General features: G+C 41.3%; 1 protein-coding gene across 1 annotated transcript in view; it reads right to left on the minus strand.

The window, feature by feature from the left end:
- The window catches only part of SYNE1 (spectrin repeat containing nuclear envelope protein 1), a 375,752-nt gene that overhangs the window by 192,227 nt on the left and 161,222 nt on the right, over positions 1-22,303 (minus strand). Inside the window, exons 49-59 of the mRNA XM_054722584.1 lie at positions 20,921-21,076; positions 17,285-17,576; positions 15,978-16,150; positions 12,548-12,857; positions 11,465-11,629; positions 9,247-9,603; positions 5,225-5,361; positions 4,828-5,005; positions 4,104-4,286; positions 2,134-2,277; positions 1,558-1,713 (exon numbers count right to left, since the gene is read on the minus strand). Coding sequence (XP_054578559.1) covers positions 1,558-1,713; positions 2,134-2,277; positions 4,104-4,286; positions 4,828-5,005; positions 5,225-5,361; positions 9,247-9,603; positions 11,465-11,629; positions 12,548-12,857; positions 15,978-16,150; positions 17,285-17,576; positions 20,921-21,076 — 2,251 coding nt within the window. The remainder of the gene's footprint in view (positions 1-1,557; positions 1,714-2,133; positions 2,278-4,103; positions 4,287-4,827; positions 5,006-5,224; positions 5,362-9,246; positions 9,604-11,464; positions 11,630-12,547; positions 12,858-15,977; positions 16,151-17,284; positions 17,577-20,920; positions 21,077-22,303) is intronic.

Below are 22,303 nucleotides of genomic sequence, written 5' to 3' on the forward strand. Positions count from 1 at the left end.
CAGCCTGAAGCTACTCAAGCTGGCAAGCTAACCATTTGGTTCAAATACCTAGAATCAGATATGATGCCAATCTGTATTAATCTGAGAGAGGTGTGAACTCTTTCTGAATAGTAAAAATGTGAGAATCATTGGGTCAAAAAGCAGAAAAATTACAATTTACTGTCCCTAAACTTAGTTGCTATTCTTCTTGATGATAATTGTGATTTTTTTTTTAGACAGAATCAATACAATTTCTTCCTATTGCCTCATCTGGGAGACCAATCAAAGTGGTTTCTAGCTGTCACATAATCACATTTGGCTCCGCTGATACCACATGACCTACATTGCTAGCAAGAGTTCTAAAAAATAATTATCTGAGATTTAAATTTTAAAAGTTGGGGACATAAGTATGATTTTGTTTATTAATTACAAGTCATATCCAACACAGTGAAGTTTATGAATATAAACTTCAGCTCTTACCTCATTCAAACCTCTATTGATATTTGGTATCTAAATAAATACAAAGGAATAGAAAGATGTCCTTAATGAAGTCTAACTTTAGATATGTGCCAGATTTTCTAAAGACAAAAGGAGTAACTTATTCATAGGAAAAGCATTTGTGTAAACATAGTCTGTTTACTCCACGTCTATATTAGTGTGACTGTGTCAATGATGTTTTATTGAGGACCTAAATTAGCAGACCAGAAGTAAGTCCATACTAAAATGGGGGAAGCCAGATTAAAGAAAAGACTAACTTACAGCAGGATCCCTACATTCTAAGACCTGAAACGCAAAAGACAAATATAGGGAACACATGTCACAAAGCACACAAAGCTTTGAGTAGGCTTGCCCCACCAAGTTCAAGACTGGTCTGCGTCATGCCAGCTGGACGCTCTAAACAAGGTCATACTGGGGTCCCATTTACATCTTTCTAGGCTGTTAGAAAAGAAATTCAATCAGTTAAACAAAGCAATGCCCGTTCTGAGCTCTGCTCTGTTGATCGAATTGAAAATCTCAATCCTTGAGTACTATGTCATGAATATAAAAAATTTAGACAAACTTAAAAAAAGGATCCCAAACTCATTTTATTTAGTCTACTAAAATGCAAACTGCTTTGAATTCTTGTTTTTCTAAAGTAATTTGATCTGAGTTTCCTTAGGCCCCAAACTGAATGTTGCCTGATGTGTATGCCTTGGGTTTTTAAAACAGCTCCAGCGAACACGCCAAGTGAGTATAAAGGGAATATGCTGTGCGCTAGCGGAGACTGGGAAGTCTCTTCACTTCTTGGACCCTCCCTCGCTCTGTTTGGAACCACATTGAGATGACGCGGCACAAAGAACAGACTCGGACTGCAAGGCTGGGCGTAGACTCACATGCCTTACTCCTGACCTGGGCTTGCACCCTGCACAACCCCTTCCCCCGCCCCGAGACTCCAGATGGGTGGCATGTCCCACACTCACACACAGCACCTGGCAGGCATTACCTTTGTCACATTGGTAATGTCACAAAAAAAGAACCCCCGAGACTCCAGATGGGTGGCATGTCCCACACTCACACACAGCACCTGGCAGGCATTACCTTTGTCACATTGCTTAGCGCTAGATACTGAGCAGACAGCTGCGACACTCTGTGCATAAAGCTCTTGCTGGCAGCTTGTCCTTCCCACAGCTGCTGCGCTTTCTCTTTTAGCCTGTGGAGCTGAGGCGCGTAGCAGTTTATTTCCTCAAGGACAGACTGAAAAGCACAAGCAAGTTACTATTAAGAGGCTGGGGGAGAGCACATCGCCGACGGAGCGGGCTCTGGCCCGAAGAGCGCGGACATCAACACACACTGGCGAGCAATAGGGGCGCCCTGGAGGCGTGGTGATTTCCAGGCTGTACACGGCACAGGCTGCAAGACACAAACAGATCCACCTCCACGGACAGCTGGGAAACATCCCATCGGTCAGAAATAGGGCAAGGGGACACGAGGTCTCAGACAGCATCATGGAGTTCCCGGGGCTCGCGGGCACCTGGACACAGGGATGCACACAGGACGGGGAGGATGCACACAGGACGGGGAGCATGCACACAGGACGGGGAGGATGCACACAGGACGGGGAGGACGCACACAGGACGGGGGTGGAGATGTGGCCGAGCGGCCCAGGGTTGTCACCTGGAGCTTCTGCTGCTCCCTCCTCTTGGCCGGCAGGTCGTACAGGCGGTTGCTGCTTTCGTGCACCATCTTCTCGGTTTTACTCAGCCAGTCCTGCACAGGCTCCGCGCTGACTTCGAAGTCCTTCATTTGGATCTTTAGATTCTACCAGGTTTCAGATGAGATTAGGCACACGATAAAGCATCTGGTCTTCATTGCTTTGCTTCATAGCAAAGTCTTTCAGTTGGCATTCAATCTGGCCCTACTGTCCCCCTCCCTTTCTTTCCCTGTTCCCACTATCTGGAACATTCTATCCTTCACCTTGGCACTTGTATACGTTTTTAAAAATATTTTTTTTATTGATTTAAGAGAGGAAGGGAGAGGGAGAGAGAGATAGAGACATCAATGATGAGAGGGAAGTATTGATCGGCTGCCTCCTGCATGCTCCCCACTGGGGGCGTGCCCGCAACCCAGGCATGTGCCCCGATTGGGAATCAAAAAAAGTGATCTCCTGGTTCATAGGTCGATGCTCAACTACTGAGCAACACTGGCCAGGACAGCTGTGTAATTTTTGAACATCCTTTAGAGCTTTTCATGGACTTATTTAAAAAAATGAACTTTTTCCTAATTATCCAGACCTAGTCAAGACTCAAGATCAATTTGCTTAGTATACAAAACATTTCACTATTTGGCCCTACTCTTCATCACCAGTCTTATCTTTGTTGCTTTCCCCTCAAAACCCCATGTGGATGGAACTTCTCAAAGACCCATTCATAGGTGGCACTCATAACTCCCTAGACCCGCACATTCAAGTCCTTCTACTTGAAATGCACACCAGCCTTGCCAAATTCAAAGAATGTTTAGCCTTCAAGGTTCAGTTAAGATGTCACCACCTCTCTGGAAACTTCCTCTACTTCTCCAAATGGAGTTAGTTACCTCTTCTTAAATGACTATCATATGCTGAGCATACCTGTATTATATTGCAATCATCTCTTCATGTACTGTTTCCTTCTCTAGAAAGTGAGTTCTTTGAGAAGAGGGGAAAAAATAACCCTTTTATATTCCTAACATAGGGTCTGGAACATAAATAGGCAATATTATGTGTTTTACTAATAGGAAGGAAGGAAGGAAGGAAGGAAGGAAGGAAGGAAGGAAGGGAACATTGAAGGTAGGAAGGCAAGCTATTCCTGACCTATCCATCAACTGGGCATCTCTTGAAGTAGATAATCTCACTGTCAATGGCAGATGCACTACCTTCAACAGCAAAAGAGCTCAGACCACATTGCATTAACAATCCTGCAGAGTTAATAGTAAATTCGTAGGCACTGCACAATGATTACCATTCCCTATTAAATGGAGGATGTCTGCCATGAAAGACTAGCCACCTTTTGCCAGGAAGTGTTTAAAAAGGAAAAAAAAAATTCTCCATGTCTCTAAATTTTCTTTTAAGAGGAGAGTTGGTACATAAAACAGATGGCTTCATAAAAAAAGAATTGCATTGTGTTAGTAATTATGTTACAAGTATAATACATTCAATTTATATTGTCTCTAGATAAAATGAAATTGTATGAATATTGTCACTTTGCATATTTAACTCCTAAAATCTACTGTTTGCATTAGTTATAATATGCCATCTCATCCATAGCATTTTTTAGCCTTACAGAGATATTTCTGTTCATTCTCCGAGAACAACTTCCAAAATTAAGGGGTTTCAAATGGAAGATTAAGTGATATATTTAAAAATTAAAACTGGTTGTTCCTCTGGTCTGGGATAAGAGCCCCTACTATGCAAGAAGCTACTTAATTCCTCAGTGAGGCTCACACTTCTAGCATTGAGCTGTTTCTTAGTGTTATCTAGTCATTCACTTATATTCAGTGAGAGATGAGCAAAATCATTGACAAGGGTACTTGTATATGTTGAGAGTGTGGTTTAACACAATCACTACCAACAAACAACACAGAATGTGTCCATGTAGTTGGTTATATTATACCTCTAGGACAGATTCCTTCTGGTGAAGATTTGAATGAAAATTTTTCCAATCCTCTTTTGCATTTGCAATTTTCGCCTGGATACCATTAGCTTTCTCCTTGGTCAGCAGAGAACTCAAAAGTTCCCCTTTAGATAGCATCACATTTAGCTTGTGCTGTCCATTCTCACTCTCTGATGAAAACTCCTGTAAAGAAAAATGTAAGAGTAGACATAATAAAATGCTCTCTGCTTTAAAATACATTGATTTTCCACTTCTTTCTCAATAAAATCACAGAGAAGGAATAAACAATTTTTATTGTATATATTAAGTGACTGACTCTTTTACCATACTGAACATTGGGAATAATAATCTTTTGTACCTGATGTGTTTACTGTGAAAATTGAATTAAAAAATCTGCTTAGAGTGCTCAGTCATAATGCTTGTCACACAGAAAGAGCTTTTATTATTTCCTAAACCCCTATTAATATATATATATATATATATATATATGTGTATATATATACATATATATGTATATATATATATATATATATATATATATATATATATATATTAGCATGCATTTATATAAGTGGACTAATTTCTCTTCTTGCACACAATCATTTCAAGCAGGGATTTATTTGAAATTTGAGTTTAAGCAAAATTTTAATAAGCTTCTAAAACAGTCAAGAGACATGTTTTTAATTCACTTAAGCTTCATTATTAGAATTAATAACATTCTTACCTGTATTTTCTGAAGACTTGTTTGAACTTCACTAATATTTTGAGGTATATCAAAACATTTGGCGGTAGTGATTTTTGCATTAACCAACCACTGCTGGAAATCCTTGAAGGCTCTTCGAAATCTTTGCTGTAAAATCTGTTCTTTATTCTGACAGCCCTTAGATGCTTGCAAACAAAGACTAAAACCATGATTGGAAGCATTTAATAGGAGGAAAAAAATGATAAAGGAGATTAATGTTTGAGAGAATAAACAATTTTTGGAGTATGTGCTCATGTCATTTAGTAACAGATTTAATGATTAATTTATATTAATGTTGAAATCACATCTTAAAATATATAAACCTCTAGCTTTTTATTTGTATTAAAACATTTTAAATACCAATAAGGTTCATGCTCACCAATTATATTCTTTAATCAAGGCAGAAACTTTTCCACTGTATGAGCTCAGGTCTTTGGAAAATCGACAAAGTTCATTCAGCTGAGACTTGAGATCCTCTGTCTTAGGCTCTGCTTTTTGTAGAGCATCCAGTATCTCCTATTAGGAAATAACAAGACAGAAGGGTAAGCATTTAAATTAGGCAATTTCCACATCTTCATACTGAAAATGCATAAATCATATTATAAATTATTAGCAAAGGGAGAAGCAACATATAGATTCAGGAAAGAAATGAGGCCTAGTTTCAGGATCCCCCATGGCAAGTAATATGACGTGGCTGACTATGTGTCCTTTTCTAGCCATAGGTAGGCACTCTGGGATGAAATGCTGCTAAGAAGTCAAATGACCAAGTGATCAAAGAATAACGTAAAGTGGGATGGAAAAAGAAAGGCGAACCGGCCTAAATTGTTGAAAAACAACCTGACTAGGATGTCAGTGGATATTCATATTGTTTAAAATTAAAAAAGAAATCATTTCAAAGCAAAGCAACACTGATTTTGGCACTTGTGCACAGCAGTTAATGTTGTCTAACACATAACATTAACTTTCACATTAAGAAATTCTCATAATCTACAGGTCTGACTTAAGTAGCAATTGAATCATTTCATAGTTTCATTCATATAGTCATCAAATATTTGCTAACTGTCTGCTGTGTGCTGATCATTTTGCTGAATTCTGGGACCCCCGACATGACCAAAGGTATGATTCTTGCACCATATTTGAAGAGCTCACAATTGAACGGGTGGGAGAGGCATGTGAATAATCAAGGCCATGGTCCATGACTATACAGAGGATTGTCACTCCGAGCAAATCATCCTGAGTGTCAAATACACAAATTCTGGCCCCTTGATAAGTGCCTTAGAAGTAAAATTAGCAGGTAAATGACTCCCAAATATTTAAATAGGTGTGGATAATGGTATCACCAAGGTGAATAATAATAACAAAGATGAGGGACACGAAGATGAGTAACTGCTCAGAGAACTGTTGCTGTTACTATTTTTATTCTCAGAGATTTTCATCGTGAGATGGCCTAGAATTGTAGAAAACCACGCCTCTCAACACGCCAGGTCTGTGTTGCACTCCTCATCCCATAAATGGAACCTCTGTCCTCCAACTGATCTAAATCAGAAAACTGAGCATCCCCACGGCCTCGCCTGGTTCTCTCCTCACTCCACACAAGAGCTAATGAGGGCTGGTCTGTTCCATGTCTTAGAGAGAGAGCTCTTTTCATCAGCTCCCTTTGCATCCTGACTCTCACAGCCCCCATTCACATCTTTGTCATTTCTTTCTAGAATGACACCGTATCGATCCCCTTAATTTGAATCCTCTTCTCTAGTTTTCTCTCCTGTGCTTTCTCGTTCCTCAGTAATTTTGTACAGTGGTGCCATTTCTCCACCACATCTATCTGGTCCATTTGTAACCAGACCTCAAGACTCCACTCAAATAACTCTTCCCCGAAGGATTCTCTGTCCTTCTTCCCACCTCCCAGGGGCTTCTCACTGAGGACACAGCACCTCTGGGAACTCATCACTAGTGAGTGTTTCTAATGGTTTTGAACTTGTTGGCCTTTCCACCTGGACTGTGGCTCTGAGAGGAAGGATGGTTTCCTCTTCGCTTTAAAGTTCTTTATTTAGCTTAGTGTCGGGCTAGAGGCATCTAAAATATTCTTATGTACAAAATTCATAAGTAATACTTAGAAAGTTTTGCTCTGAAACTCCAAATGCTAAACTAGTAACTCTATTTTACATCATATTGAATCTTTTATTTAAGGAAGAGCATTATAAGAGCCAAGGAAACTGACCATGCACCAAAGAGGTGAATAACAAACCCAGAGATTCAGTGAGTCACTTACACGTTAGGTGTTATCAAAAGTGAAAAGCTTTGACCAAAAATTTACACTACAATTTTTTCTGTAATGCTATCATAAATTAAAGCATATTATTGGAACCTTTCATTATATAAATATCAGGTTATACACCTGTGTTTCAGTTAAGTCCTGGAATGCATATTTTTTTTTCCTTGGAGGTTAAGAAAAATACTAAATTTCCAACACTATTAGCCCATGGATATTAAGAGATATAAGTTTTGGAACACAGTGAACAAGAATTTTGTGTGCCATGATTTTGTATAGTTTGTAGATAATGATCCATTTTTAGTTTTAAAAATATTTCTGAGTGTCACCATTTCATTGCAGAAGAGAAAGTAAAGGCCTGTGGTGGCTCATGATTATTATTAGGATTGCTAACAATGACAGGCCCTTTCTCACAGCAAAACAAAGCCATGTGAACCCTCGCAAATCCATTCTTTTGTAAAACTCTCCTAGGCTTTCATTGTAATGGGAGTATTACCTCCATTTTTTAAAAATTGTTGTTCCCAGCTTTATTGAGATGTGATTGACATATAATATTGTGTGAGTTTAAGGTGTACAGTGTAATGATTTAATACATTTATATATCATAAAATGATAACCACCATAGCATTAGCTAACACCTTTATTCCATCACATAATTATACTTCCTTTTTTTTATTATCGCTGTTTTTAGATAAAATGACATTATTAGAATAAGAGAAAATCTGAGTATTTAGAGGTAATGTAGTATTGTCATCAAAAGCATGAGCCCCAGAACCAAATCTGAAAACAGATCAAAGCCCAGACTGTTGTCTTTGAATTGTTTGCACCATTAAAAACCTATATTTACTATTGCATTACCTTTTCATAGGCCTCACCTATTTTTTTTTTTACTAATGGAATCAATATAAAGAAATAATGATAGCTCAGAATAGTCGTATAATTTAAATACCATCAAATCTTTCTTTTTTAAAATTTCACTTATATAAATGGTAGGGAAAAGAAGGGAAACAGAATGAAAACATCATAACAGATTTTTTTTTAATATCAGAGTGAATAATACTGACCACATGGAATAATCACCAATATCCTTGTCCCTGTTTTACAGAACTGCTTTCTACACTTTATTCTGGTGCTTAACCCTAAAGGACATGAAGGGCATCGGAAAAAAATATAATCTATAAGTACTATAAGTAAAATAGCATAAAGAGATGATTAGAAAGGTTTCCTTTGCGGTATGCTATCTTTGTTCCAAATACTTGATTTAAAACAAGACAATGTTGGAAATACTACGTGAGTTTCCTACTGGCTGGAGCTATTTTGAAATGTTTATAACATAAATAGACACAGAGAAGGTTACTTTACTAAAACTTCCTTTTAAGGACCTCCACGATTCAGAGCATTATTAAACTGCAAATATCGAAAGAAAGTCTTTCCAAGATGCCATTGAACAGTCAAGAGAGAAACGGGATCTCAAGCTTCTGCCCTTTCTTCACTTCCCCTTTTATGCTTCCCTTTCTCGCCTTCTGAAAGAGCTGCCATTAGTTAAAAAAAAAAAAATGTCCGGAAGGCAACCCATGAGCATGACATAGGAGTTCTGTGAACCGTTAATCCCCAGCACAGCTGTCAAAACTCCACACAGGAGAGCCGATCAGGGTGCAAACTATTAGTTGTGTTTTAGGGGCTTACCAAATGTTTCTTTCAAAGCTATAAATTCAATCATGCAATTGTGGGAAATCATTCACTGGCAGGAACGCAGCTATGACTCTTGGTCTATTTATGCCTCTACCCACAGGCCATTTTTCAGACTGAATGGCTGAATGCAATATTACAAACTCTTGCACCATAAGAATGAAAGTAGAATATTTCCACTAACAATAACTGTTTTCAATGGTAAATGATAACTTCTTCTCTCCTCTATCCTTGTATGTAGAATAGTTAGACTTAGGAGAAAAGAAAACAGATCTGATTTGCAAATTTAATTGGAAACACGTATTTCTTCCAAGTCTGAATGTTGTGTTTTTAGTTAGCAAGAAGGTTTTTAGTTTTTGTGTTGCTTTTTTTTTTTTAGCAACGATGAGAACCAAACCAAATTTCTAGCATACCCACCAACAGGACACAGGAAGCCAACTTACCCGCCCCTTCTCCCAGCTCTCCACTATCTCCTGATCTGTGTTCTTGCCTTCCAGGAGGGTTAGCTGCTGAGCCCACGCTGTGAGGAGGGTGCTGAGCTGCTCCAGGGCCTGCTCCAGTGCAGCCACTTGGCCCGAGAAGGCCTGCTCCGAAAGGGCCATTTGGCTGACCAGGCTCTCCAGGCTGCCCCGCGTCTGGAAGGCGCTGTCTTCCCACTGCTGCCAGTCGGCGCGCAGGGCCTGCATCTCCGCGGCCAGGAGCTCGCTCCCGCTGGCCGTTGTGTGCTGCTTCACGGCGGGAGCCAGGGACTCCACTCTGCTCAGGCGGCTTGCCCCAGTCTCTCTGGAATCCATCAGCTCCTGTAATGGAATATCACCATGGTAACCGAGGAGGCTGAGTCACAGCAGGCTTCCAAATATGTACAGAGGGGCACCCTGTCCTGCTAGGAAGTTTTAGCAAGTGTGCCACAGGGAGCCAGAGACCCGCCACCGGCCCACCCCCCGAGCTGTCCCAGCAGAGAATTCTCATCCTGAGCAGCAGGGCTGCTGGCAAAATCAGCTGAGGAATCCGAGACAGCCTGAAACAGACAACACAGGGACCCTGAAGCCGGGCATTGTTTGAATGTGTGACGCTGCGCTGGCCCACAGTGGATTGCTCCTATAAATAAGCAAATCCATATTCCTTCCTAACCCAGCGATTTTCAACCTTTTTCATCTCATGGCACACATTAATTACTAACATTCTGCGGCACACTAAAAAAATAGATTAATTTTTTTGCCAATCTGACAAGAAAATAGACATAATTTTGATTCATTCCCACTGGATGGCTATTGTTGTGTTGGCTATTGTCACTTTTTATTATTTGACAATCTAAGGGAAAAGGGGTCAGTGTCCCGGACTGCATAGTCAGGTATTGCATGTTTTAAAAATCCTTGCAGCACACGGGTTGAAAATTGCTTCCTAAACTGACAGATAAGTGCACAAGGATTGAAGCACGACTGTGCTCTGCTCAGGGTCTCTAAGACGGTAGCTTACAAATGGATGGATGGATGGATGGATGAGTAAATTAAAACATTACTGAGAAATACGCCAAAGAAGTATTTTCAAGGATCTCACAAATAATAGAAACTTAAAAAGTACCTTTACGTGATTATCTCATTTAAAACCTTCTATGCGATTAAAAAAAAGATAAGCCCTTAGAAGTGAATCTTCAAAATATAGTTATTGCTGCTATCATCATCTATTGCTTTTAGGATTTTTATGTTTTGATCTCTAGTCATTAGAACACAATTTGACTGTGGAATCTCAGGGGGAAGGTGGGGGAGGCTGGGAGGGTGGGAGGTAATCAACCAAAGACCTTAAATATGGACACAGACAGTAGGGTTTGAAGGCCTGGGGCTGGGAGCAGGGGTGGGGGTGAGGGGAGACAGGGGGCAAGCTGGAGGGGGTCAATGGGGGAAAAAGGGGACATATGTAATTCTTTCAACAATAAAGAATTATTTAAAAAACAAACAAAAAGAATACAACTTGAGTCCTAAACTCCTGACCACAGTTACACTATCGATTCCTCATCTAAAACTTAACCATTCAGGATTTCATCATTGCTTAATTTTTAGATTAAAATCTATTGTTTTCCACAGGGGGCAAATTATCGCCATGTGTTATTCAAGCCATTAGAAAGAGCTAAAATACACCAAGATCTCTAATTCTCTGAGTTGTGTGAAATTTTTTGCTTTAAGTTGCCCTGATAGGTGATAGTTTTAATATCCTTTAAAGTACTGTCTTTCATTATACTGTTGTACTGCTGGCTGGGAAAGCAGAATAAAACATCTAGAATGCCATTTCCAAGTTATTATTAAACTTTTCACTAAGTTATCATATAAACTTTTCTTCTACTGTGCTGGGAAATAATATCCGATTCTGTCAGCTCTAAGTTGGCGCATACTGGTGTGCCTCATACTGCAGCAAGCAGCGCATTTGCATGCAGAAGCATACTATCCATGGACAACGTTTCATTTTGTTCAAAGTCTTGCATTCCTTTCTCCCCCTCTTGTTTATGTTTAGAATTCCCACGGTGCAAGGTCATATACACCCACCAACAGAAAACAGGACAAAAAAACATTTTAATGAACAGAATCTAATCTATAGAATCTTTATCACAGGCATGTCAGATTCAAGCACCAATGAAAGAGAGGTTATGGTATCGGTCCACTCTCTGACCTTAATTTTAGACAGCTTCTTCTGCGTGGCGGATGAGTCTCCAGACGTGTCCGACCAGCGGTGAAGCTCCTCCTTGGCTGAGTGGAGCCAGTCTGTGAACTCCTGCACGGCATCCACATACAGGAGGTGGTCCTTCACTATCTCCTCCGCGCTCCGCATCTTCTCCTACAAACAGAGCAGAGGCGACTCAGCGGCCGTCACTACAGAGGATGTGAAATCACACAAGGCAACAGTCTGATATTGGTCTCTTGATCCGGAAGACTTTGTTTTTATTCTTTTTAAATCCTCATCTGAGGATATTTTTCCATTGATTTTTAGAGAGAGTAAAAGGGGTGAAGAAGGGTGGGGGAGGGGGAGAGTGGGAGAGGGGGAGAGAGAGAGAGAGAGAGAGAGAGAGAGAGAGAGAGGCAGGCTAATGTAAGAGAGAGAGGCCAATGTGAGAGAGACACATCGATTGGTTGCCTCCCACACGGGGCCAGAGATTGGATTGAGCCTGTAACCAAGGTATGGGCCCTTGACTGGGAATCAAACCAGCGACGTTTTGGTGCTCTAATCACTGAGAAAAACCGGCCAAGGCTTCATTCTTATTCTTGAATTTTCTCTGTGTTTAATATCTTAAAATGAAAATATCGAATCTCAATGAGACTAAAAGGCTTTGAGGATAAAACCAATTTTCCTATAATTTTACTTATGTCTAGTTTCGCATAAAAATCTATGCTTAATGAATGCTGACTAACATCCCTCACTAATCATCCACTAAATAATAATTATTATAATAGCTCTTCTTATTATTAAAGAAATTAATTGTGTTGGCTTTTTGTAAAGAACTTTTAAACACTGATATTTGAAGCTAACAATTTTGCAAAGGGGTTGACTAACATTCTAAGTGGAGAAAAATCATAAAATTAAGAATAAAAAATAATCCCAAGATTGCAGAAAGGAAAAATGCATGGGCATCCATAGATGAGAAATTATCTTTATATAATACCTATACAAATAGTTTTAGCGAATTCCCCAATAATTCAACCCATAAGCTATTCTTTACCTGACCCTGAAGTTTTTTCTTCAATATAAAGCACTAACCTTGGCAACGGTCATTATATCATTAAACTGTGTTCTCAGCTCCTCTTGAGCTGTCTCCGTGAAAGACGCATCCTCAGTCTTCTGGTAGAGCTCCCTGGACCTGGCCATAAGGCGGTGCAGGGCTGCGGCGTGATCCTCCCCCTCCGAGACGATGCACTGGAAGTGGTCCAGAAGGCAAAACTTCTCTTTCAGACCTGGCTGCGGTTTCAAGGGATGCTCCACTTTTTGGTCCACGGATTCCATCCACTGCTCCAACTGGTTTTTCCACTCCAGGTAGTCATTCCATTGGCTAATCACAGCCTCTAAAGTGCTGGGATTAATGTTATTAGAAAAATAAGTTATCTTGACAGCTCTACTGGAAACCAACTAGGAGGGCATTGCATCCATGGAAGCCAGGCATGTCAAACTCAAAGGCTAACACAGGCCAAATAAACGAAGCATGTGGCCCGCCGGCTGCGAGTTTGACATGCTTGATGTAAGCTGTCTTACTGAGCGCTACTGTAAGTGGTGAGGGCGCTGCTTCTAAGGGCAGGGAGAAACACTCCTTTTCTGACCCACTGCACAGTTTCTTCAAACCAAAGTGAATCCATGTCAAAATGTAAGTAAGATGTTGTAGTGATATATGCATCTGGAGGTTTGTCTTCCAAATGCTAATTGTCTTAATAAATAGGCAAATTTATGAGTTGTGTTGTTAAATATCAGCACTGGGGCATCAATTCAATTTTATTTTTATTTTATTGATTTCAGAGAGGAAAAAAGAAGGAGAGATAGAAACATCAATGATGAGAGAGAATCATTGATTGGCTGCCTCCTGCATGCCCCCTACTGGGGATTGAGCCCACAACCCGGGGAATGTGGCCTGACCAGGAGTTGAACCATGAACTCCTGGTCATAGGTCAATGTTCAACCACTGAGCCATGTTGGCTGAGCAAATTTTATTTAATATATATCAATTCTTACTTTTCTTGGACTCAGTTTATTTTATTAAAACCAGATGGAAATTATTTATTGATTGGAATGTAAAATTTAGGGTAATCTTCCTGGTTAAATAATATCATTAGATTGATTTTCACTTACGGATATAGATACATAATGTTTAGTGTTGAATGGATGAAGGAATGAAAGCTAAATACATTTATAAGAAATGTAATCACAAAAGTAATAGTCAACCAAATAGCTCTTCAGATAGTCAAGTAAAAGGCTCTCCAGGCTGGCATTCTTCATTTTAAAGTATTCAGCTCTAAAACTATTCTAAACTCATCTTCAGTGACCTCTCCCAATCTCCCTTGCATAAAATCCTATAATCCTGGAGTCATATCTGTAGGAAATGTACTTGCAGCATTTGCTTAAACTGTTTCTTTAAAAAAAAATGTTTTTATTGATTTTAGAGAGAGGAAGGGAAGGGAGAGAGAGGAGAAACATTGATGTGAAAGAGGAACATGGATTGGCTGCCTCCTGCCCATCTCCTACTGGGGATTGAGCCTGAAACCTGGTCATGTGACCTGACAGGGAATAGAACCAGTGACCTTTCGGTGCATGGGATGACGCCCAACCAACTAAGCCACACCGACCGGGGCTCAAATTGTTTATTTTCCATCAGTAGGAACCTCATCATACATGCCAACATTCTTTTCCTTTCCAATTGAGTTTCCAAATCAATCTCACCTCCCCAGAAGCCACTCCGGCCCTGCCTTCTTCTACAGTCTCACAACATCTTAGCAACACTATATGAGTCAGAGTTTTCTGGAACGTACCCTTCCCTGGCCTCATAGCACTTAGAGGGTAAAATGTACTTTGTTTTGTTTCATTGTTTTAGCATAGAAAAAAATAACCACAAAACAAAATAAACTCTGTAATTACCCACTGTCATTTGAACATTGCTATTGCTCAATAGGTAGTTGTCAAATTTAATTTCTTGCTAAAAGAGAAGAATCAAGGATTTGAATCTACTTTTTGTACTTAACATTTTTTTCTAACATCTGAAAAATATTCACCCATATTCCTGTTCACTTTTACAAAGCTAGCTTATTGGCAAGCATTGGGAAGTTTGATCTACTATATAAAAAATAGAATCATGGGATCTGAAGTTTTTTTCTTTGCTGACCAGTTTGAGCTATTACTAAGATTCAAAATTCTGCAGACTTTGGGAGTTACTACAAATGCTCCATATTAAAGAAAAAAAAAAAACAAAAAACAAAACACAACCTCCCACATTTTAATTGAAACCACGGTCCGCTTTTACATTGCAGGGGGTGACTGCAAATATTTTTATTTTGTTTTGTGATGAATTTTAATCTTTTATTTGTCTATTTATTTTGATCACAGTGAACACACACTTCTTTGGTGATCTAATAGTATATATCACCATCAGAATATGGCTCCTGGAATGTATTTTAATATAATTCTGACTGACAATCATTTGTCCTGCAAGCCAGCCAGATTACTTGTGGGTACTCTGAGGGAAGGAGGAAGGCAAAAATCTTCCACTCATAAATATAACAGCAACAACATTGCCTAGTCTAACAACCAGCATCTTCTCTATTTTCCCGGCAGCCCCTGGCCAGTGCTTCTCAACCGAGCTCTGCAGGCATCCTGGGCGGATGGGCTGACTCTTGCTTGTGTGAGAATGTCCCATGCCTTGGAGGGCAGGCACTAGCTCTCCTGGGCTCGGTCACTAAATGCCAGGGATGCTCCATCCCTGTGACAATCAAACACCCTCCCCCCATATTTCCACAACTCCAATGTGGGTGATATTACTTTGGGTTGAGAAAAAGATTTATACTTAAGCTCCACAGTTGCCAATGACTTAATTTCCCTTATGTTTCTTTAAAAAGTGAAAAGAGCCCTGGCCGGTTTGGCTCAGTGGATAGAGCGTCTGCCTGCGGACTCAAGGGTCCCAGGTTCAAGTCCAGTCAAGGTCATGTACCTTGGTTGCGGGCACATCCCCAGTAGGCAGTGTGCAGGAGGCAGCTGATTTATGTTTCTCTCTCATCGATGTTTCTAACTCTCTCTCCCTCTCCCTTCCTCTCTGTAAAAAAATCAATAAAAATATATTTTAAAAAATAAATAAAAAATGAAAATATATTAAAGTTATTCAAGACCACATATCCTTGCTTTGATGAATTAAAAGGGTATATTTTACGGAGCTCAAGTTGTGTGCAAAATTCCATGACATATTATAGGAGATGTAAACACTATACACACATGCACACACACATGCACACACACACACACACACACAGCAAGCAAGCAAACAAAACCAGTCTTTGCCATTAGAGAAAATACAATTTAGGCAAAGGCAGGCAAGCATACAGCTAGCTAAAATCACACTCGTGGTCACTCTCCTGCAGGAGCTGTAGCGCTGCTCCCTCATTTCACTGAGCCACTGGGCTTTGTTTAGGCGATTAAGCACTTGAACTGGACTCTGTACCTCTGAGCGTGGGCGGAGGAGCTCATGACGTTGGCCCACACGTCTGTAAGGGTCTGGAGCTGAGTCTGAATCACCTTCTGACCTTCTGTGTTGCTGCTTCTCAAGGCCTGCTCCCCTTTGCCAATGGCCATATTCAGCTTCACCTCCCCTTCCCCCTTCATCAGGAGGATGTCCTAGTAAGAAGAGGGAATGCGCGTCAGCAGAAACAGTAAAGCCTTCTGATAAGTTTCAAAAACAATTGTTTCCCCGAGAATCAAGGCAGGGAATACCTGACTCACCTTCAAAAGAAAAGGGGGCATATGTAATACTTTCAGCAATAAAGATTTAAAAACAAAGAAAAGAAAGAAGCAATGAACAAAATAAACTGATGAACAAAACAGGAGCAGAGGCATGGATTCCTTGAACAGACTGACCGATCTCAGGGGGGAAGGGGAAGGGGGGAGAACTAGAAGAGATTAATTAAAAAAACGTATATTCTTATATGCATAACCCATGGACACAGACAATGATGTGGTGAAGGCAAGGGGTGGGGCTGGATGGAAGGGAGCAAAGGAGGGGAAAACGGGGGGGCATCTGTAATAGTGTTAACAATAAATGAAAACAACAACAAAGTCTGGACTCCACTGCAATATAAAACTTTAATTAAATATTAGCAACCCGAGAATCGGGGAGTAAAGATTAACTCCAATTTAAATTCTTGGAAAACTTTGGACGACTTGCCTAGGCATTGTAACTTCACTGGGAAACTTAGTTTCAGAGTAAACAAAAATTATTTTGAAAATGAAAACACGCTTGTTAAAAGCCTAACCATCCCCTGCCCTCAAGGCCTGGCTAATGCCCATCTTTCAAGGTCACCTTCACTGGCTGCAGGCTGGACGGTGGTCTCCTCTGCGCTTTCCTGACCCCCATTGCCTTCAATCACGGCCCCACATACATGTTGCATGGCCAGTAACATTTGCAGTTGGTCCGCCCACTGACTTGAACTCCTGCAGGACTAATTTTTATCTTCATATGTCCAGCAACTTGTGGTAAACTAGGTATTTATTTCATAATGTTTGCTGAATATTTACTAAACAAAATTAAAAATATATATATATTTTAGAGCTATTAAAACAAACATATCCCTTTCCTTTACAAAGGGGAAAAATAATCCCCTCCACGTCCTTTTTGCCCAATTTCTCCATTTCGCTCACCTAAGCCTCATTTAGAGAGAGGCTCACAGCGTGATTGGGACCCGACTCAACCATTTGTGAGCCTAATCGCATCAGTCCTGGGGCCCAGGGGTGTCTGGCCGGGGCAGCTTGTACCTGTATCTGCAACAGCCGTTTCTCCAGGGTGGCCTTGCTCCCCACGGTGCTGTCAGCGCAGGCCAGCTTGTCTTGCACGCCCTTCACCCAGGCCCACATGCTCTGCAGGGCCTCCTCCAGGGCCTCGTGCTCCTGCAGGGCCGCCTGGCAGCTGCGCAGCTTCTCCTTGGTCATCCTGACCAGGCCCTGGTAGCTGGTGAGCAGCTGGGAGCACAGGCGCCCTTCCTTCCCGGCGCCGTGGCCTTCCTCGCTGAGCAGCTGCCCGCGCTGCGAGAGCTTGTCCAGGGACTCTCTAAGGACAACAGAAAACAACATCAACTAGACTCTCCCAGCGCCGGAGTGACAAAGGATTGTTGATGTTGGAGCGCTCAACAGACAAGAGCTCACAGCTGACACGCCTTTAAATGAAGAGCCTTGCCAGGCTGACCTATGAGGGTGGGGAGGGTGGTTGAGCATCAACCAATGAACCAGGAGGACACAGTTTGATTCCCTGTCAGAGCACATGCCCAGGTTGTGGGCTTGATCCCCAGGAGAGGATGTGCAAGAGGCAGCCGATCAATGATTCTCACTCCTCATTGATGTCTCTCTCTCTCTCTTTCTCTTCCTCTCTGAAATCAATAAAAATATACTTAAAAAAATAAAATAAAATGAAGAGTCTGGAGACTGCTCTGGCCACCTGCTTCTCCTATGGTTTCTCCAAAGGTAGTGAATACACATCCAGGGACCTGATTGAACCCATGCAGTACCTAGATCCAAGCCCAGTGTATGCTGAGGAATTCACTTCAGAAAAGGCCCGGCCTGCCCCTCCAGGCCACCCAGCATCTCTCCACTCCCACTGAATGCTCTAACCCTGAGCAGCTTGCTGAAACGCCCCCAACCCTCTGCTATACATACATGGAGGCTCCTCTGTGAGAACCCTTCTGCTCTCCTCTGCTCCTGGTCTACCTGCCCCTTTCACAGCTCAGGGCAGGCATTGCATCCCTGGGGAGCATCATGATAACTGAGGACAGGGCGAGGAGGGTGGGGAGGGAGGGGAGGGTGGAGAGAGTGAAGAGGGTGGAGAGGGTGAGGAGGGCAGGTCTCCTCCTCTGGCACCTTCTGCAGCCTCCTACACCCAGTGTGTCTCAATCCACAGGCTTTCCTTCTAGAAGCCAGGGCTGTTACAATCATCTCATGTCCCAGCACCAGTGCAATGTTTGGCAGAGATAAAATGCAAAAAAAAGGCATGATTCTTTCAAAAGGACATTTTATGAGTGCTTAAGGGTGTCACATTCTTATATCTCAGGTGCCCTGCTCATCTCAGCTTGGAGGTATGTAAATTAGCTCCAGGGAAAGTGTAACCACAGGTGGCTGGGTTGGCTTCTTCCTGTTGGACAGGTTCTGAATTCAGATCAGCACTGTTCTCAGGAGATGCCTGGGAAACCAGGATGGAGAGAGCAGTTGTCTGAACACAAACTATTGTGAGTAGTAGAAAAAGGCTACATCACGTATCTCCTATGAGGCCTCTTTTATTTTACTGAGCAGCTATTATGTAAATAGCATCCTATGGGTCTCTGTGAGAGATATGTGACTTATACAATATTATATCTACTCTAAAGTACATATTTTTATTCTTGTAATCTGTTTGATGAGACAAGAAGGTAGGGTAAGCAATGATGTGAGTTAAATAATAATTCAAGTGAACAGATACCACTTGTTATTCCAAGAAGAATTGATAAATGGATGATAAAAATTCAATGAGTCTCAAGTCTGGGGTACTTTAAAAAAATGCAGGGCATCTCCCCAAAATGTGTGTACTAGAAATATTATGATTAAAAACAACAACAGAGGACTGGGAGGAGCAAATGACAGGCAGGTGAGAGGAGTCAGGTGATCCAGCTGAGCACCTTCACCTGAGTGACCCTCACTGGGAGTGTACAGAGTAGCCAGTTAGAAGGAACCTGGGAGCCCACACACTAAGAACTCTTAGCTCTGATCATGGAATATCAGAGAGTAACATCAAGAAGAATATGGAAGGAGGAGAGAAGTAGGTCATGTTATATTGTATCTAGACAAGAGTTAAGACTTTAAAGCACAAAAAGTGCACTGTAACTTGCAGAGTTATATATTTAGAATGATGCTATATTCTGTTAATTCAGCAATATATTCTATTTTTCTGACATTATACTAGACGATGGCAATCTACAGATGATAAAGGCCTGATGGTCCCTGGCCTTGAGGAACTCACTGTAGAGGATTGGAGTATACAGCGTCAACCAAGTGTTTATCCCTTGGTAAGGGCTCAGAGGTGGGGCCAGAGCATCCCAGGGAAACTTCAGAATAGTTGTCAAACTAGCACACCAATAGTAGTTGTTGGTATGGGTTCTGTTGTGCACTTGTTTGCATGTTTGTTTTTCAAGACTGGGAACACTCAGCATTTTGACCAAAAGGAGGACTCGGTGGAAACGGAATGGGTCTAATCTGAATCAGGCAGTTTTCACTTAGTCAATCACTGCCGCTAATTTGCCTGATGAAGCAGGCTGGTGCTAGCCTCTACTGCTTCACGGATGATTGTATCTACTCTTCAAGAGGATAAAGAGTTTTGGGTCAAATTGCACTACCCTTTCCAAAGGGACAGTTTCCATGAAGCAACTGAAATGCCAGGAGTGAAGCATGAATTTAGGGTGCAACATCCTGAAAGTCAGGCCAGAGAACCTGGCCTGGGAAAGGAGCCAGAATCAGTTGGTCAGTTAGAAAGCAATGAAGAGGCAAATACTGTAATGAAGAAGGGGAGCCTCCAAGACAGCCAGACTTAATGACCACCCCTCTTGTTTTACAAAGAATCCTACCTAATAAAATAGTAATATGCAAATTGACCTCACATTTGCTATGCCCAAGCCACGCCCACCAGCCAATCAGGGCGAGTATGCAAATTACCCAACAAAGATAGTGGTTAATTTGCATACACTGAGGGAGGGAGGAGTGAAGACTGAAGACAACTTAGAAGGAAGAGTGAGGAAAAGCGGAAAGCAAGGTGGCTGCCAGAGGGAAAGCCCTGGCGGGGCGGAGAGGGTGGAGCGGGGCAGGCGCGGCGGCCGCAGCGGCAGCGGCAGTGGCAGCGCACGTGGCCGCAGAGGCCGCTTGCAGGATTCTTCCTGGAAATGGGCTACTAGTTTTGAATAATTTTGTGAGAATGAGGTGAATTAGAAATGGGACCGGAGGCTGATGTGAATAAAGAATATATGGAAATTGGGATCTATAGCTTTATTTTTGTAAATGAAGAGTATCTTTTAATCACCTTATAGCCTTACAATAATCTCTGAGAAGAAAGTGTTATCATCACCATCATCATCACAATGCTAAAGGCTAATATAAAAAAATACAGGAAGTGAGTGTCCTATCCAATTTGTTGAGCGAAGGGAGGTGGAACAAAGATGTAGACCAGCCCCTTACCTCCATCCCTATGCTCTCTCCAGGGTACCACACTGCTGTAGAAAACACTGCACAATCATCTGTATTCTAGACATTCAGGGATGAAAACAAGCACAACCACAAACCAACCAACCAATCCACTGCCAACCACACCAAATAACCAAACAACCAGACAAACACACAGTCCTTGGTGGGGAAAGGACCAGTTCCATTTCGGCACCATACCTGGCAGCCAGGAGTTCCCCCAGAAACATTTCAACCCTATGAACTTCGTTTTTCTTCTCAGGAATGTGCTGTTTACTCTCTCCTGAGTTTTCTGAGCTTAACCTCTCATTCATTTCATGGATCCATAAATTCAGCTTTCTGTGCTGATCCTCAAAGCTAAAGAAAAGAAAAACACCATAGAGAAATTCTTATGTTATCATTATAATAAGTACATTCTAAAGCTGAGGTCACAATGTCTACAACAATCACGTTTTCATGAATTTTCAAGTAGAAGAAAACTCAACAATAAGCCCATTCAAATGATCGCTTATTTCAGTAACAAAATGGCAAATCATGACAATTTCTCTTGCAATCCAGGCAGAAATGAATCACCCTATCAAGCTGAATTGAATACCTGGTAATCATAGGTGGTAATTACCAGCAAGATTACATTCCCCTGCAACATGCACTTGACTTTTTTGGGTTTTACTAGAGATCCTGAATTGGGGTCAATGGATGAGTGAGGCTGTGGAAGCCTTGTGAGAAAAAGGGGAAGTCCTCTCTGCGTCTTTGTATCTTATGGGATTTGAATATGGCACCAGAGAGCAAGGGCTCTAAGTTTTGAAAACAGTGTAAATTCTCTGAGAAACCTGGATAAGAGTCAGGGAAATTACTCCACTACCAGAAAGGCATTTTGATTTTACTGACATCGTTTTCCCCCTTAGTAACAAGGTTTCCCCCTTTTTCTTATTCTATATTCACCCATGTTGACATAGCTTCCTGATTGGACTCTTGACTCACATAAATACAATAGGTATTTCTGCCATGACTCCAGCAGAAGTAGACTCAAGAAAAAGACTTGGGCTGTAACTGGTTTGGCTCAGTGGATAGAGCTTCAGCCTGTGGACTGAGGGTCCCAGGTTCGATTCCGGTCAAGGGCATGTACCTTGGTTGTGGGCACATCCCCAGTAGGGAGTGTGCAGAAGGCAGCTGATTGATGTTTCTCTCTCATCGATGTTTCTAACTCTCTCTCCCTCTCCCTTCCTCTCTGTAAAAAATCAATAAAATATATTTAAAAGAAAAAGACTTGGATAATATAAAACCTGGATGCCAAAACTCTAGTATCTTGAGTTAGTCAAATAGACCAAAAAATGTATGAATTCATGTCATTCACAGTTATTTCCTGTGTAGAAAATTCCTTTATTTTCTGTGTAGAAAAGCAAAGCACATGATGCCATCATAGTTCGAGCAGTCAGTTATTGTCCTAGTATGAATCTGTAATTAAGGTCAAAGCTTTAAATTTAAACTCACAATTTCAAAGATTTGTTTATTCACAATGGCTTTTCCCTCTAAGTCCCGGAAGACATTCTGTGTAGGATGAAATCTCCCTGTATCAAAACAACC

The sequence above is a fragment of the Eptesicus fuscus genome, chromosome 10 (genome assembly GCF_027574615.1).
Source record: "Eptesicus fuscus isolate TK198812 chromosome 10, DD_ASM_mEF_20220401, whole genome shotgun sequence".
Classification (NCBI taxonomy): Eukaryota; Metazoa; Chordata; class Mammalia; order Chiroptera; family Vespertilionidae; genus Eptesicus; species Eptesicus fuscus.